The 17072-nt window shown below is 36.0% G+C and overlaps 2 protein-coding genes across 3 annotated transcripts; one reads left to right on the top strand and one right to left on the bottom strand.

Moving 5' to 3' along the window:
* Positions 1-107: 107 nt before the first annotated feature.
* LOC126928004 (uncharacterized) lies at positions 108-4507 on the bottom strand. Its single transcript, XM_050743956.1, has 3 exons — positions 4083-4507; positions 914-1138; positions 108-344 (listed from the first exon to the last, which is right to left on the bottom strand). The coding sequence occupies exons 1-3, from the start codon at positions 4505-4507 to the stop codon at positions 122-124; spliced, it is 873 nt and encodes a 290-aa protein (XP_050599913.1). The 3' UTR covers positions 108-121.
* Positions 4508-4612: 105 nt separating this feature from the next.
* On the top strand, positions 4613-16842 carry LOC126928873 (oxysterol-binding protein-related protein 2). Of its 2 annotated transcripts, none has more exons than XM_050744722.1 (9): positions 4613-4909; positions 6811-7009; positions 7095-7204; positions 7913-8071; positions 8513-8713; positions 8898-9087; positions 10176-10292; positions 11087-11304; positions 12279-16842. In XM_050744722.1, the coding sequence occupies exons 1-9, from the start codon at positions 4875-4877 to the stop codon at positions 12379-12381; spliced, it is 1332 nt and encodes a 443-aa protein (XP_050600679.1). In that variant the 5' UTR covers positions 4613-4874; the 3' UTR covers positions 12382-16842. The 2 variants fall into 2 exon arrangements, with proteins under 2 accessions (XP_050600679.1, XP_050600678.1); XM_050744721.1 differs by having other exon boundaries at positions 8495-8713.
* The last annotated feature ends 230 nt before the right edge of the window (positions 16843-17072 follow it).

Genomic DNA, 17072 nt, shown 5'->3' with positions numbered 1-17072 from the left:
TAAAGGAAGAAAATAGACTCGCCCACTTTATTCAATGTATCAATGCAAATTTTATTCGATCGCACATGTCGATACATATCGTACACAATAAACGTTGGGAGCACAATAAGATGCTGTTTCGTTATGTGTCGCGAAGAAGTTCGTTGATGTGACGTCTTTCGTTCACGGTTAGCAAATCGGGGACAATCAATGTCTTCGGTGGCATCCCGACGCTGAATACACGGTCGATCCTGACGCTATCGATGGCGAACAACTGCATCATCGCAAAGTGCATGATATCGCGGTTCAGCTGACGCTTGATCTGCTTCTTGGTCCTCTGTACACGTCGTCGGCAGACCACGTAACTTTTAACAGATTAAACATTTTGTCGAAAGACGATTTTTTAAATATTGAAATATTGAGGAGATACTAAAATGTTTTTAGGTATTTTATAATGTAATATTCTCTGAATATTTACGGTATTGACTGCTATTAAAATTTAGTTGCTGGATGTTCAACGATAATTACGGCCATAATCGTTAAATGTTTGGTACGCGTTTTAACAGAAAATATTTAGAAAAATAAGTAAACAACGAGATTAACAAATATCATCAATTAAATTAAGAATATCTAGGATGAAAGGATATTAAAGAGTAAGAAGAGCATATCAGTCTTGAAATAGGATGCTACCTACGTTGAATTGTTGAGAATATAAAATAAAAGGTAAAAATTTATATCGAAGTATCATAACAGCAAAGTAAGGAAACTAAATTTGCCTTTAATATTTTTGAAACTATTCTGTATTGAAATTAATATATAAAGTTTTACCGAAGGACAGAAGAAATTGTTAAGAAACTATCCAATTTAATTGCAAGTCAAAGTATAATCTAGTAGAAATAATGATATTTATTTTCACGAATGAAATAATCCTTACTAAGGTAGATTTTTAAGAGTAGTATAACTTGGATGTATCGAGACATCGCTTCTGTACAATTCCGGGTATAATTTCATATGTTTCGTGAGATATCTCCTGGCACGTGGTTTCGCTGTAGAAATATCTTCCTTCGTTTCGGTCGTAAGCTCTTCTTTATCATGATCCAGGTCATTTTCCGTATCCACAATTTTCTCTCCTTCCTGACTAGTCATCGTGATACATAAACTACGAATTCACACAAAAATATCGACTTTTTTTTTTATAAATCATTTACCTATGAATCATTTACGAATGAAACCCAACCAATTCTCATTTTTCGATTTCAATTCAATGATCGCAAAATTCATAAAAACGGTACGAACAATTGCACGAGTCAACGATTTTCCATAGTGTTTAGTATAATTAATATATTTAATTGTTTCTTCAAGTGTACTTTATCGAATCGAAATATCACAGAAAACGATTACTCACGCAGGATAAAGCTAAAATTTGAAATTAAATGGTCGAAAGAAGGGAACGTGATGATCGCCATAAACGCGCAGCTCGAACTGGAGAATTTTTCGATGGTCGATTCGGCGAGTCTGACTGGTCTCTCCGTTGATCCGACGAATGTTGGCCGATCTGCAACGAAGTGAGCCCCTGTGCCTCGTACGGATATCGATTTGGTTTCCAGGTGAATCAATAGAGATTCGGTTCATTCTTATTCCAATGCGTTTGCCTGTGTACAAGTCGGACCACCGAACTTCCCACACAGAACCATTAATCCATTCCAATTAGCCGACTGCGAGAAGATTATGCGGTAATCTCAGGAATTTGCGAGTCAGATAAAGTCACGCCGCGACGAAGCTCACGAACGATCTATGACTCGCGTTCTATTTGTACGTTGCACGATAGTTCGTGAAGATACCCGTTTAGAGAATTAAATGAAATCTTCTTGGGAATGGAAATGGCAGGTGTACAAGTTCCTGTTTCTTGTATTTATATTATGTAACGCACTATTGTTCCGGTTGTACTGAATTTGCTGTTTGGGACAAATCTGTAGAGTGGTACACACAAATGATCCATATTTCCTGTTGCTTTATGTACGTAATTACGCGATCCTCGAGACGAACATTATCAAGCACAGGATTAATTGAATTATGCTTATTATACTTTTCCATGATGACATTGTATTCGAGGCAAGTACCTACTACAGAAACAATAAGAATCTGGTTTTGAATTCAATAAGAAGTTACTTATGCGGCAACTTGATATGATTCCTTTATTTGCATATGTATAATCTACATTCAACTTTAAACTGATTTCTTAATATTTATTTATATTTACAAAGAACTGAGAAATTTATTTTTATAAAATAACAAGAAAGGATAAATGTCGTTTTACTTTAATAGGGATGCATGCTTCAGCGAATACATAAAGAAACTTTTGTAAGAAAAGTTTGTTAGGATGTTGAAAAATATGTAAAATACACAATTTCTGATAAGATGTAGGTATAAAAGGGACGAAAAGAGATCTCTTGAATGTATCATAAAGAATTAGAAAACTTTTTCGTTTACGATAGTGAAATATACATGATTATAAGCATTAAATGATATATAATGAGAATAACAAAATGACGATACAGTAATGTATATTTAATTTATCAACTTTTGTAATTTTTAATTGATCACACTTTTTACGCGCAAAATGAAACGACAGCGGCAAGGAATTTACATAATTGCGTTTCGAGTTATGCATATAATTAAATTAAACGCGTATTGCGATGACGATGCGTATTTACGAACGTGAAGAATATTCATAAAAATTTCTTTAGTATTTTCTGCTTCATACTTCGCTAACGAGGAAAGTACATATAATTTTTATTAAAAAAATATAATTTATCATATACTTAAGATAAGAAAATTTAACAAAAATTATTAACCTTTTTGTGATCTTTAATCAAAATCATTCACATTGTCGAAAATTTCTTAATCCGTGAGATTTATCTTATTTTAATCGTCCGAAAAAATTTACTAACGTTGGTATAATCATCGTGACAGTTATCGTGTTAACAAGTTCGTTTTTCGGTTATATCACAAATTTCAGACTAGCCTGGATATAGAATCAAATTTCTGAATTACCAATAGCCAGTCGCCGCCATATCCTGAAAACAGACAAGAATTTTAATTAACGTTCATCGTACATAGTCCATTGAAACTGCGGTAAGAGCTTCATCGCGTGCTATTGTCTTGGGAAATAGACGCAGAGCACGAAGGATATTTATCGAAGCGCTATCGAGTCCTCGAGGGGTTGGTTTCTCGTTTCTGTGCGACGGTATATTGCGCACCGCTCTTAGGAGCTATGGAAATTCGATTACAATTACGCAGACATGTCGCCAACAACTTCGTTACCGCATCGATTAAACCGTGCACGGTTTCGTATCGGCTAAGTAATCGTGTACTGCAATCGATAAACGTTAGTTGCAAACACACGGGTCAGCGACGAACTTTTGCCCTTTCGTCTACTCGGCTGTCATCTCGTTACAACGCGTTAGCTAAACAGAATTTCTTTAACCCGGTATAATTGCTCCGGTGATAGTCAGCGTGCTAGAAATTGCGTTAAAAATAAACTGTTGCCCACTGAACTCTTATCGTGCCAACGTAGGGTCACTCAGGAAGCCTAATATAAGTACTTGTGACATTTATGGAAGAGGTTTAGCTTTGAAAAAGGAAATTGTTAAATTACAATTTTTATTACTTTAGTTTCGGAGTATTCTATTTAATTATTGAGATCATTTAATAAATTTGGTATCTTCTGCTCGCGGAGCTGTATTTGGTTCTGTATTAGTACGATTAGATTATGAATATGGTCATCGAACTCGTTGAATTGTTTAAAAACTATGTACATTAATAATAACGAGTATATATAAAAATGCATAATTGTCTGGGTAATTCAATATCAAGGAATTAAGTGCAACGAAAAAATTGCATGATTGCATTCCTAATAAAGTTTCAAATTCGACCATTCGAGCTCGATATTTTTTAAATAACGTTAGAATCTAGAACAATCTAGAAGCGTTTAGAATTTAATGATACAGCTTTGATCAGCAATAATTGCACGTTAAATAACGTTATATTAATTCGAACAGAACTGGCCTTTGACAAAAAAGACCGCCGCGTCTGAAATTCAAATCTCTGTGCGAGCTTCTCCCGCGTCCTGCTGTGCACATGCGTGTCGGTCGCCACAGCGAATAAGACGTCCCCGTCCAACGGAACGGAACGTTGTACGAGCCACAATAACCATGCTCCAACTTATTGATATTTTCTGGAGAGTAACGAGCGCGACACGAGTGAGACGGGAATGCCGCGCGAAGCGTGTAGCCCGGAAGGGTGCGAGTAGGACGCGGCGAGGGTGAAGAGGGTGCGCCGGAGCTCTCGTCACGCCCGCATGCTCAACGTGTGCAGTCTCCGGGTGTACAGCTGATCGCGAGTTCCGTGATTCGCAAGCAAACAGGCGCGCTATATCGTCGTGATCACATGTCAAGCGATCCAGTGATCCCTTTGAAACTGACCTTACCTTTTCCAACGAATCTTTTCTAAATCGTGTTCTTAGCATCCGAGTTGACGATGTTACGGCGATAGCCGGCTATTGCATCTTTGGAGAACGCGAAGGGTCGTCTTCGTGCACCCATCTTCAGTTTCCGCCGTTCGTTCATTCGTGTTGGTTCTTTGCATACCGTCGCGTAACCGTGCAATGTACGTATGAAAGAGTTACCGTAGCAGAAGAAGAAGAAAAAAGAAAAGGGCGGCTGTGCGTCGTATAGCCACGCGATTTACGAATCTTTGATCCCTATCTGGATGTCGTTGGTCGCCGTGACGTCGTCGTTTAGAGACGGTGGACCGAGAGACGGGACGAGCCGCTTCGAGGCCACGGTTTCGAGGAACACGGTTGCCCACGCTCGATAATCGCGATAAGCTCGTATATGATGGCCAACGAAATAACACAGAGACCGTACAGGTGCGTGATCGCTTGGTCGCTTCGAGGCTTTTCCTAAAGAATGCTTGCTGCGAGAATCAGAGCTCAGCCGGCCACGAAGCCGCTCTTTGTTTCCCGACGAAGTACCTGAACAGCAGCTACGACGATTTTGTTGAGCGATCGTCGCGACTGTTGCTCGATATTGACATATGACTCGTGGAAATTGGAACAATGTGCGAAGAGGAAAAACGCGATGAGTTACATCTTTTATTTGTCTATGAGGAATCAGTTTTCAAATAACTTCAGAAGCGTGTCAAATTGTATCGTCACGTTGACGATATTGCCAATATCGTTGTCGGTGATATTATATCGTTGGCTTTTTAATTTAATTCATTTGGTTCTACTTAATTTTGAAATTAGATATATACTTTCAACAAAAGGTATCGATTTCTATAGTATCAGTTCTAAAAGATGTCGTGAACGTACTACTATATTTTTGAAAGATCTATAACTTTCGGTTTAGTTGATTGTATCTTTTCAATTATGCAATGGTTAGGTAATAATATGCTTCGAATCATCGAGCAACATGAGAATCAGAAAATCAATAATAACGGACGTGTTATTGTTTTTCAAAATTTTTAAAGATCCTATACAGCTCTTATCAGGCTCGATAGACGATTATTGAGATAATTGTGCAGATAAGTTAAATGTTTCGTAAGAAAGTTCGAAAATTCTTTGCACGAACATCGACTGTAAGTTGAATAAGCGTGTTGCTAGTGTTTTAAATGACGTAATTGACGACCGTACTTGACCAGATTCTGGCTGATTTATTGATTCCGATTAAATATTATTGTTGCTAAAGCAACTCGTTTATAGGACAATCGATTATATTTTGCGCACTGCTCTCACATGCATGCTTTACGCTGCTTATTAGCAAGATCGATTAAGACAAATATTTCCTATTTTGTGATCTATAGGTTTACGTTTAAAATATAAATCTGTGTTTGGAATGTGCCAATCAGTCATCAAAATTTCTATGCGTATTATAAACAGACTATTCTTTCTTTAAATAAAATATACGTGAGCTGTTCAGAAATTAAAATAATGAATTTTATTTCTTGAAAAATTCCTCACATCTTGACGATATAATAAAAGAACGAAAAGTTCAGGAAATAAAGCACGTATCGAAATATGTATGATAACATTTAAAATATGAAACGTATAATATTATTTAACGATTTGCCCGAGTCTCTCTCATTTCACGCTGGTAAAGCATTCATTATTATACTACTAATTAATTAATTGGTGTAATTGGAGTTCAACTTTTTAGAAATCAAATAATTATCGTCGATGGAGTTGACCAAATTGATATCTCTTCACATTGTACGATAACATATTTATTCTCCTAATATATAAAGTAACAATCAGACTGTGGATTTTCATTCGTTTATAAAAAATTCGAGGATGCAAAAATAAATAAAAATATCCAAAGTAGAACGCTGATCGTATTTAGTAGGCGAAACGAGCTTTGTTTATATATCATTTCTTTAATTATGTTCACAAATACGATACGAGTCTGTATAAATACACGCAGTTCAGTAATAATAAAACAGTTTCTAGTCGTCTTACTTACTACAGTACGTGCTAATTAATACTAACTTGGCAGTGAAATATCGTAGCACATTCTTTTACTTGCATAAGTAATGTTGCATCAATAATAAAGGATATTTCTAATTTTATTTCAGTCTTAATTTTAATTTTAATTTCGTTTTACATTTTCATTTAAAAGAATAGTCATTTTATAAAATATACGAAGATTTTTATAGATCACCGTATATAAGCTTTTAAATATCGGTATTATTGTAGATCTTTGGATATCGTAGTACAAATTTTATCGAGTGGAAATTTTTCATGAAATTTTATAATGACTGTTTTCTTTTAAGAACAACGCTACCAGTTCCGGGCCATTCGGAAGTGAATTTATGCTCGGTGATATCACTGGGCAAAGACCTCAGCAAGATCACCATGCCGGTCATATTCAACGAACCACTTTCCTTCCTCCAACGTGTCGCAGAGTATATGGAATACGCGAAATTGCTTAAGCTAGCGGCTCAAGAGGAAACTCCAATTGGAAGGTTGCAGGTGAATGGAAGTTTTTATTACGTTGCGCAAGCCGTTCGAAGGAGAATCTTTTTCGTTAAGCGTAAAAAATATTCTCTGTGTGTAGTACGTCGCTGCATTCGCTGTAAGTGCTTTGGCTTCGAACTGGGAAAGACTTGGCAAACCCTTCAATCCGATACTCGGTGAAACGTACGAGTTGGAGCGTGAGGACTTCCGGTAAGTAGCCGACCGTCCAAGTTATCAAAAACGTTTCAGTTTAGTTTAGTTTCTGCGTTGAAGTTAATTAAGTGTTCAATCGTTAAGGCAGTCTCTGACAGGTATTATTCGAGTATCGACTTTTGATTCGATGAATTTATCAAATGATAATATCTCGATGAATTTTAATTAAATTGCTATACCGAAGATTAAATTTAATAGTTTGGAAATTTCTCGATCGATGATGTTTCTTAACCTTCTCGTTGAGTAGGTAACAAGTATTCAATTTAGAATGAAGTTTTAATATTGAATTACTCTATCGAAATACTAGGTTGTCCGAAAAGTTTCTTTCGTTTTATAAGGAAATAATAGAGGCACCATGTCTTTGTTTTATACCAGTTTATTGAATTATGCACGAACATAATAATAGAAATATAACGAAATAGATCAATAAAATAATATTAAACGGAAATTGTTGTTCATCTATTATCATCTTATGGAACGAAAGAAACTTTTCGGACAACCTAATACATTTCGTATTGCGATTATATTGCAACGAAGCATCTGGGAGATTATTCTTCCAGAATATCCCAGAAACGATTAGACAACTGCAAAGAATTAAAGTCTATTTGCCGTTAAGCATGAAAACAGCGCAATCTACAAATTTGTAACATTATCGAGAAAATGTAGAAACTCGTTCACACATGTTTACTCTGTGTCTTTATTTAGAATAGTCTGCGAACAAGTGTCGCATCATCCACCGGTATCCGCGTTCCACGCGGACAGCGAGGAATTCACATTCCACGGCACTATACACCCGAAATTGAAGTTCTGGGGCACATCTATCCAAGTACATCCAAAGGGTATTGTCACCGTCGAGCTTCCTAAGTAAGTAGCCGATTCATTTATTGTTACGTATATTGGGTTGGCAACTAAGTGATCGCGGATTGTGTCAATACCACCTAATGACAAAATCCGCAATCACTTAGTTGCCAACCCAATAGAATTACTTTCGAATGTCCTCGAACAGTAACAAAATTTGCCTGCACATTCGAGTAATTTGTAAAAGTGACCACGTACATACAGCAATATACACATACGTAGGTATACTCTTTCGTGGAAATAATACAAAATATATAGATTTCCATTACGGTTTCTTATCATCGTTCTCGTTGTACTAGAAGCTCTGTACGGCCAGTTTCAAAGAAACAAACAAACAAAGATCTAATACTAAAGGCGTCAAAATAACAAAAATCCAGTAAATAGAGACGGCCAAGCCGACCGCATCTGGCGTTCTAACGTTAAAAGAAGCACTTTGTACGAATTCAGATGGAAGGAAGCGTATACTTGGCAGAATATCAATTGCATACTGCACAACGTGCTGGTAGGCCAATTATGGATGGAACAGCTCGGTTCCTTGGAGATCAAACAAAGCGGCGGAGCGAACTTGAAGGCGACTCTGTGTTTCAAAAGCGCCAGCTGCAATGCCAAGGACCTTCACCGAGTCGAAGGCTTCGTAACGGATCAAGAGTAAGCTGGTAACAGTTTATCATCACTTGAATTCGCAAACGTACCAGCGATTTTCTGTAGCAAACCGAGCTGCATGCTGATAGACCGTACACACGTTTTACACGCGTTTCGATCGACAACAGTTTCGTTATTTTCTATTCGTAAATGTTGGTTTGGACTTTAGTCTCATTTGTTTACCGTTTAGAAAAAGGAAACTGCTATTTCTTTATGGAAAATGGACGGAGAGGATGATGGTGTGCGACCCTGCGTTGTACGAAGAAGCGTTGGAGAAGGTGAAACGCGAGGCAAAGAGTCCCCAGGGCAGTCCTGGCCATAAGAAGGTCCTCGCGAAACTGCACAGCCTCAAGGTCGGAGCGTTCAAACCCTCTCATCAGGTATTTGGGATATTAATCGAGGAATTTGATAGAAATTTAGTAGAATTGAAGTCTTTTTCAAAGAGAGAGACGAATAACATGTTTCTTGTTTATTTTAGTATGATATGATCATGATATGATTTTTTACTATGAGTTTTACATATTGATTGAGCTACTCAATGTATTTCTATTTTTGTGAAAGTGGAATAAATGTAGGGAAAGATGCACAAGATTTTGGATTTATGAATTGTGCCTGCTATGAGTGTTTATGAACAAGTATCGTAGTCTCTTGATTTCGTATTTATTTATTACAAATTTTAATTCCAATATTTGAAAGGAGATTTGCTTTCTTAAGATAAATGTCAAACGTGTACGAGTAACTTTTACCCTTTAGATATAACGCGAAATCAACTTGAAACGCATGGTCGAGAGATAGAAACGATTCTTCCTCTTCCAGGGAAATTTCTCTAAAATTTGAAACAGTGGGATCAGAAGATAAAACACACGTGTATAGTGAAGTATTCATGTTTTCTGGGAAATCTCTCTAAAATTTGAGATAATTACGATCAAAAGATAAAACACACGCGTATAGTGAATATAAGTGAATATAAATTCATTGGTTACGTTATACTATAGATTTGCGGTAAAAATTTTGCTTTCCATTCATCGGTTTTGTACTCTTAACTTTCAAGTGACTGTTTTAAAAGCCAGTTATATATAGATCATCAGATGTTATTCCTATTTATACGTACCTTCATTCATTAAAGCTTTGAATATTCAACAACTTCAACAAGTTCTCTTCATAAAAAAAAAAAAAAAAAAAATAAAAAGGATTAGCAAATGTTTCACGTAATTTACAAATAGAAATTATATCGTGTCATTCTTCGAAGAAATCTTGCAACTAAAAGTTGATAATAATTAGAACGTTCAAAATTTACAAAATATCGTATTAAGATTATTTCTAATGAAATATTTCTATGATATTTGATTCCAATAAAATACTGCTGTATAAGCGTTCGCTCTATCTCGTTTTAACGTATTCTGATTTACTGTGTTTCACTGGAATATTTCGATACATTTTCTTGAAACAATTTTCACGGTCATTTAAGGATGCGATCGACGATCCATCAGCAAGTATAGACGGAGACGATACTCCAACGATCGAAGATATTCCTGGATCGATTACTCTTTGGGAAGCTTCGCCGAGGCCAACCAATAGCGCAGATGTAAATAAAACGTTGTTCATTATTATTAGACTGCGGGTGTTTAATGCATTTGTGGGAAATTTGAAGGCAGGAAAATTCACAGGACGCATATAGTATGCAAAAATGTATAAAATATCCAAAGTAGAATACTATGATATTTAATAGACGTGACAAATCTCTGCTTTTAATTATATCCACAAAAATGTGAATTTGCCTAAATATCCGCAGTTGTATTCCATTTAATCATTTTACTAAATTTATTTCCTTCGATGCCCCGTGGCTCACGAAAGTATTTCGGACGCTTCCAGAAACGTTTTGAAATTTCGTTTGCACTGTAACGAGAGACGACTATCGTAATTGTATTCGTGAAATTTGAAACGAATCTGAAAATGGATATACAACAAGTTGCAAGATATTTCGAAAGCATACACTTTACAAAAATTATCAAACCACTTGAACAGTCAATTATTCGCTGTACTAATAAGCTACGTGTAACGAGACCATTGTTAGCTTTAATTATACGTTTCAGACTTCTGTTCGTGTATTAGTACGCTAATTTTTTTACTAATTGTACGTTTGCAATTAATGTCTTGTAAATTCTATATAGATTTTCGAATCGGTTTCAAATACTATTATAACGACGACAGTCGTGTCTCGTCACAGAGCTAACGAAATTTTAGAGAGTTCATAATGCATATAAATTTATAATGCGCATAATATATCCATAGAAAAACTCCGTGGTAAGTGTAATTAAATACTTTCGCGAGTCACCGTATTAGCGTGACGTTTAAAACATTTGTCGGATCGATTTCCAGTATTACCAGTTTACAACGTTTGCAATGTCGTTAAACGAACTGACACCGGAAATAGAAAAAGTTATATGTCCGACGGATTCGAGATTAAGGCCGGATATTAGGAAATTGGAGAACGGCGATCAAGATGGAGCTGCGGCTGAGAAGACGAGGCTCGAAGAGAAGCAAAGAGATACACGGAAATCGCGAAAGCACAAGAAAGGAGACGATTGGACACCCAGGTAATAAATAATTAAAAATAATTGTACTGCTTGAAAGAATCGAACGATCGCACGATCTTCTACTTGATCTTTCTCATAACGTCATACAAATAACGTCACACAAATAATTTATTAAACATATTGCATAACACTTTTTCACCTTTGATTTCTTCACTCGCTTATTTGGTACAGTAGGGTGACTTCGTTCTTTAATTGATTTCTATAGATAATTAGAGAATACATATAACAACGTTGTTTAAATATTCATAGAAACCGTTTGAATATTTATATTGGTTTTAAACATTGGATGCTCACGATCAGTTATCCAGAACGACTGTTCTTTCCTGTGCTAGGTAATTGGTAACGAAATGTTATGGTAATTATCGAATCTGTATATTAGAGGAGAATTTGTGCTTTTATAGTTAGGAAAAATATATAATATCGATCAATCTGATGTAATCATTCTATTAGATTAGTTTATTTAGGCACGATGAAAGAGTAAAGTACGAAGAAAAATAAATATTTCAGTTCGTTCAAAATTATCATAATACCTTCTCATGGTTTCTAGCTTATTGAATTTCCTTGTTTTACAATTATTCTTATATCGTGAGACATCTTTAATTCGTTCGTTCGTTTACACGGAGGTTTATGTAACATCATTGTCACGTGAGATAGATAAGCAAAGTTGGAGCGGATGTTCGAAATTGTTCGTGAGTGTAAACCGTGTGACGATGCTTAGAGAATCTATTTTATGTTAAAAATATCTTCCGAAGTCCCCTCATGCGCGCAATATTTCCTTCGAACTTTGAAATTCTAAATTTTAAAAGGCCATCTAAAATCGCTCTGCTTTCTTCAAAATTATTCTAAAACTTTCACTTCGTCAAGCTTAATCTCATTCAATTTTGTTTTATCGAGTAACAGTCACTCCGTTCTAAAATTAATATATACACTATCTTGCTCTTTCAAGATAATATCGATTATCGGATATGTCACAGGTGGTTCCAATTGGGCATGAATCCATACACAAACCAAATGGACTGGTTATACCGCGGAGGCTATTGGGATCGTGGCTACGGCAACATGGAAGATATCTTTTAATATACGTGGAAACCCTCATCCGGGCGGAATGATTAACGAGTAGTAGAATGGAAATGTTCGCTCGCATGTACTGGCGAGGAATATTCAGACAAATTGCCGGTATACTTAAATCAAGGTGGTTGCCCTTCAACCTTGATACCGTTCGAATTTTGTATCGTTGGTCGATTTGTTGTACTCAAACAATCTAAGGAAGCCGAAGTCTCGTCGCTTGTATCGATATCGTATGTGTTTATGTATCTACGAATGACAGAGAGTCAATCATACAGAAGGTACAAGCACGATGCGCAAACACACTTGTGAAAACACTGTCCTCGAGCACGTAGAGAATACGCGTTTCAGAAGGATAAAGCGCAATGCGAGTAAAGAGCAGCTTTTTCTCTCGACAAGTACCATTGTGTTCCATTAAGACGATGACAGGTGTACGATCGATCAACGAGAATGGAACCGCGTCAGACTTCTAGGACAAATAAATGCTCCGGTTGCGAGGAGCGAAACTTTTGTACAACGCGCAGCTTTAAACGACAGGCACACACACGCTTATCTCGATAACGCGACTCCAGTACTCTGGAAATCTACGCTGTCGGTCAAAAGTCTGGTATCGCTTTGCCAATCTGGAAAAACATTTTCCAATCAGTTGTACCGAATCTTCGGCCAATTCGCGTCGTTGATTGCAAATTGAAATTTAAAGGGGTTTTTGTAAAGCCTTCGGTAATTTTCGTCAATAAATCGAGATACCGATGTCATTGTGTTACAAATGTCTTCTGCCAGCTAAAATGCGTTATTGTGCTAAAAAAAAAAAAAAAAAAATTGTAACACAAATGATATCCGATGAAGACTCGACAATCACTAGATCGGTGCTCTCAAATAGAATAATCTCCTCTATCTCGATACATTTTTAAACATCCGAGAGCTCCAAACTTTTGACCGGTAGCGTATTTTTTCTCGTACTTACACGAGATCGTCCTCCACAGATTCTTTCGACGCGATCCAAAAGAAAGTGTCACCCAAGCTGCGCCGCGAAGAGAAAATACCAGTGAATCTCTAATGTCCGATCTACTGTCGGATGGATCGAACCGGACGAGCAAGCTTACGCCTCGTAGAGCAATTCCGTATGCAGGTCGTACGTGCATAGTCTTTTTTAGGTAATCAAATACGTGTTCTAGCGCTCTATCTTCGAGTGCCATCGAGGAACGCGGCATAGCAGAATTTACGACACGAAGAAACGAACCAGATGACACGATCTCTGCTGATCGCTGTTTTAGCATACGAAACTACTCTCTTCGGTTACGATGTTTCGTCTATCATTTCGAAGTTGAAGAAAATCGAATTATTGTTGTTTTCTTTATGCCTTCATTGTTTTTCCTCGTTCAGGAAAGTGGGTTACGTAAATTTATTATCATTATACGGGCTGTTCTTTGCGAGAGTAGTGGCGGCCGGTAAACGGTTATAAAAGCTTCGCATGGGCGGTTAAGGTGGTTCCCATGGCACAAGGATAACAGCACGAAGTCCATCCGTTGGTTGATGAACGAAATTGTGGTGAACTAATAGTCGCAAATTTTTTATGACATGAAGACAGACACAATACATGTACGAGATATGACAGTAATGTTTCTAGAATAATTCGTTTATTACCGTTTTTCTTTTTTTAATTATTTCCGTTGCACTAATCTTTTTAACTAAAATCTAGGATCGTTTCCTGATTCGTTGTTCGTGTTATCCTTAATTAACATAATTTCTGGTATCGATGTTAAATAATAATAAACGAGCAGATGAAGGTAATTGTCTACATTGTTGGATTTCCGCCCAGAATTATTCCTGAAGCTGTATCGTCGCACTTCGTATAACACACACACAGGACATACAGAGAAACGGTACTTCTGTTCGATTTCCTTCCAGGAGAACCATCGAGAGATCGCAGCGATCGTATCTTTTTCACGCAAACACATTCGTTTTTACGATTACACGTAGCACACAAGATCACTTCTGACACTATTTTTATAACAAAAAGAGAATTAAATGAAAGGGGAGCCCGGCCCGGCCCATAGCCGACGCCATCCTTCTCGATACGTTAGTTTTGACTAGTAGGTTTCTGTACATACAGCGACTGTACTATACACTTGTATCTAAATATTAATGATTTAGAAGGATTTTACGCGCGAGGCGGTGAATTCTAGCGGAATGAGCGATCGCTCGACCAAGTTAGCTCAAAATAGTTAGCTCAAGTCTCCGGGGAAGCTTCGTAACCACGCATCGAACGAGCAATAAATTAATATTAATCGTTATTCTTTCTTCGTAAGTTGATTTGGCGTTGTTCAGACCTTTGGTCGATTTGTTAGCATTTTTTACATTATCTGACTCCATTCAGAAGCGACTTTCGCTCGATGGTAATGGTCGATCATACGTATAGGGATTTCTTCAAGGTTACTATCTGTCGAAATTTGTGTCTATAGAGTTCACTGCGTATGTTAATTGCATAATGATGTCTCTTGATATTTATTGTAAAATCTTACTGATAGATTCGAAGCACGTGATAATACTACTGGAAATTGGTCGAAAAAAAATTGTCGAAATTTAAATGAATTAGGATTTATAAAGTTGCCTTCGTTGCAGATTTCTTCATTTGATATTCGTAAGAAATCTGCAACTTATCTTGGAACGTATTTGCGAATGAGGTCAACGATGTAACTAATTTTTCCAACACCGTTACTTTTAATATTTTGACGACTAAAGTTTGATTTACCCTATTTTATTTTATAATTTTATTTTTTACTACTTCAACCATAATTGTTTACCGTTCGTGAAAATCCTCGAACAGAGTTAGAAATGTACAATAAAAATTATCTACAGAATTTTCCGATTCGGTTCCATAATTTCGACAGTAGGCTCATTTACGACAGCTAAAAGCCATGAAGGCCTTTATACGCATATGATCAACTAACCAATGACGATCGTATGACAATTTAATTTTTTCAAATAGCGTAGATAGTTTGACTCGAAATCTAAAAATAACGTAGGTCAGGCTATTTGATACTCAGCGGTGCCAACACAACATGCTAATACAACATGCTAATTTTTTCTCGAACGTGTAACGTATAGTCGTACGTATTCACACATTTTCTGCCAGTTTCATCGGTGCATACATAGAGTTTAGCTCGGCTTATCGTTAGCGTGTAAGTGTCGTCCGGCCGTGTTTGTAATCGCGGTTTGTTAACGATTTGTTTACGCAAAACTATGTGGACATTTAGGCCAGTATGAGCTAAAAGTATGTTCATCGCTTTTGAGAAGCTAACATCCATCAAATCTTAGAGTTTGTCGTATAAAATCATCCAAATGTGTTGCTTTATAGAGGAGCCTGATCAACTTTGACGAAATATTTGTCATAAGTGATACCATAATTGGTAGACGTACGTGTGTATTACAACTGTATGTATATTGTATTTCATGAATCTTACAAGCTAACCACCAACTGCTTTTACTTTATTTATCGATTTCATATTTCATAAATCATCTTTGTTTAGGGATGAAATTGAGATGATTGCAACAGCTTGGAGAAAGTAGAACATGAGGTAGTTTGTACATATTATATCGTTGGCCGGCTACTTTATACATCAATTAATTGCTACTGGATATGTCTTATATAATAGAAATTAATATTAAGACGTTTCTTCGTAATTTATTTATATTTATATATAATTTGAAATACGTATTTTATATTGAAGGATTATGATATTATTTTAGAATATGACAGCGTATACTTATCTTTGTACAAAGCGGTTTCTTTATGAAATTAGTTGTCTAATAATTTACATATTATTTTAAAAAATCATACGCCATTGATATTAAATTTGATTTAAATTTCTAATAATAATTTAAACAACTATAATTTTTCGCCTGTACTAAATAACGTAGAAACAAGATTAAATGAATTAATAGATTATTGGCTAATAATATGTTTAAAAAAATGTGATACTTGTAATGATAATTTAGAATATATGGAGTTCATTTTCAACTAAAGTCAATTGTTCGACTATTGTCGCGTAGACGAAGGAAAGAAAGATGTTATTGATAAACACCGATAAGGTAGTCTCTCTACATCACAGCACATAGACATTAATTAATGTACTCGACAGTATTACTGCGAAACGAAACAGTATTACGCATGGATTATACATACACTTATAGGAATTGATCTCTGCGTAATAACAGACATTCTTACGCTTCTGTATAACGTTTCTGATGATCGGTATGATCCATTGACTACGAACGCGAATTGTTATTATTACACTAATAATAAGAACGGCAGTATATAAATATACTACATGAAGAGCGCCAATAATATTTAGAAGAGCTATACTATCGGGGTCACGGACTGTAGAATATAATTGTATTTATGTTGCATAGGCAAATGTATGTATCTGTACATAGATAAATAAATATTAGAAATAAATGTTATAAAGAAAAGTTATCATTTCCTTTTATTATCGCAATGTCATAGACATATATTTATCATTTTCTACGGTAACTGTTCAAATATTTTCATGAATCATGTTATAGTGCCAGTTATACGCACACTTTCTTCACATTTTTAATATCTCAATATCAACGTACAGTAGCTACAGAAACTAAAGGCATATATCCTTATTTTTCAATGAAGAGCTTTTTTTATCAGGTTCTGCATTTTATTTTCATAG

This window comes from Bombus affinis, chromosome 2 (assembly GCF_024516045.1).
Source record: "Bombus affinis isolate iyBomAffi1 chromosome 2, iyBomAffi1.2, whole genome shotgun sequence".
In the NCBI taxonomy this organism is placed as follows: domain Eukaryota; kingdom Metazoa; phylum Arthropoda; class Insecta; order Hymenoptera; family Apidae; genus Bombus; species Bombus affinis.
The sequence above is the reverse complement of the archived record's forward strand: the minus strand, read 5'-3'. Positions and strand labels throughout refer to the sequence as shown.

Coding starts and splice junctions, on each gene's coding strand:
- LOC126928004 (XM_050743956.1), bottom strand. CDS start 4,507: ATGCTAAGAACACGATTTAGAAAAGATTCGTTGGAAAAGGTAAGGTCA. Junction 1,139..4,082: donor GGAGAAGCTCGCACAGAGAT/TTGAATTTCAGA, acceptor GTGAATTCGTAG/TTTATGTATCACGATGACTA. Junction 345..913: donor ACTCTTAAAAATCTACCTTA/GTAAGGATTATT, acceptor ATCTGTTAAAAG/TTACGTGGTCTGCCGACGAC.
- LOC126928873 (XM_050744721.1), top strand. CDS start 4,875: ATGATGGCCAACGAAATAACACAGAGACCGTACAG. Junction 7,010..7,094: donor CTCCAATTGGAAGGTTGCAG/GTGAATGGAAGT, acceptor CTCTGTGTGTAG/TACGTCGCTGCATTCGCTGT. Junction 11,305..12,278: donor GGAGACGATTGGACACCCAG/GTAATAAATAAT, acceptor GATATGTCACAG/GTGGTTCCAATTGGGCATGA.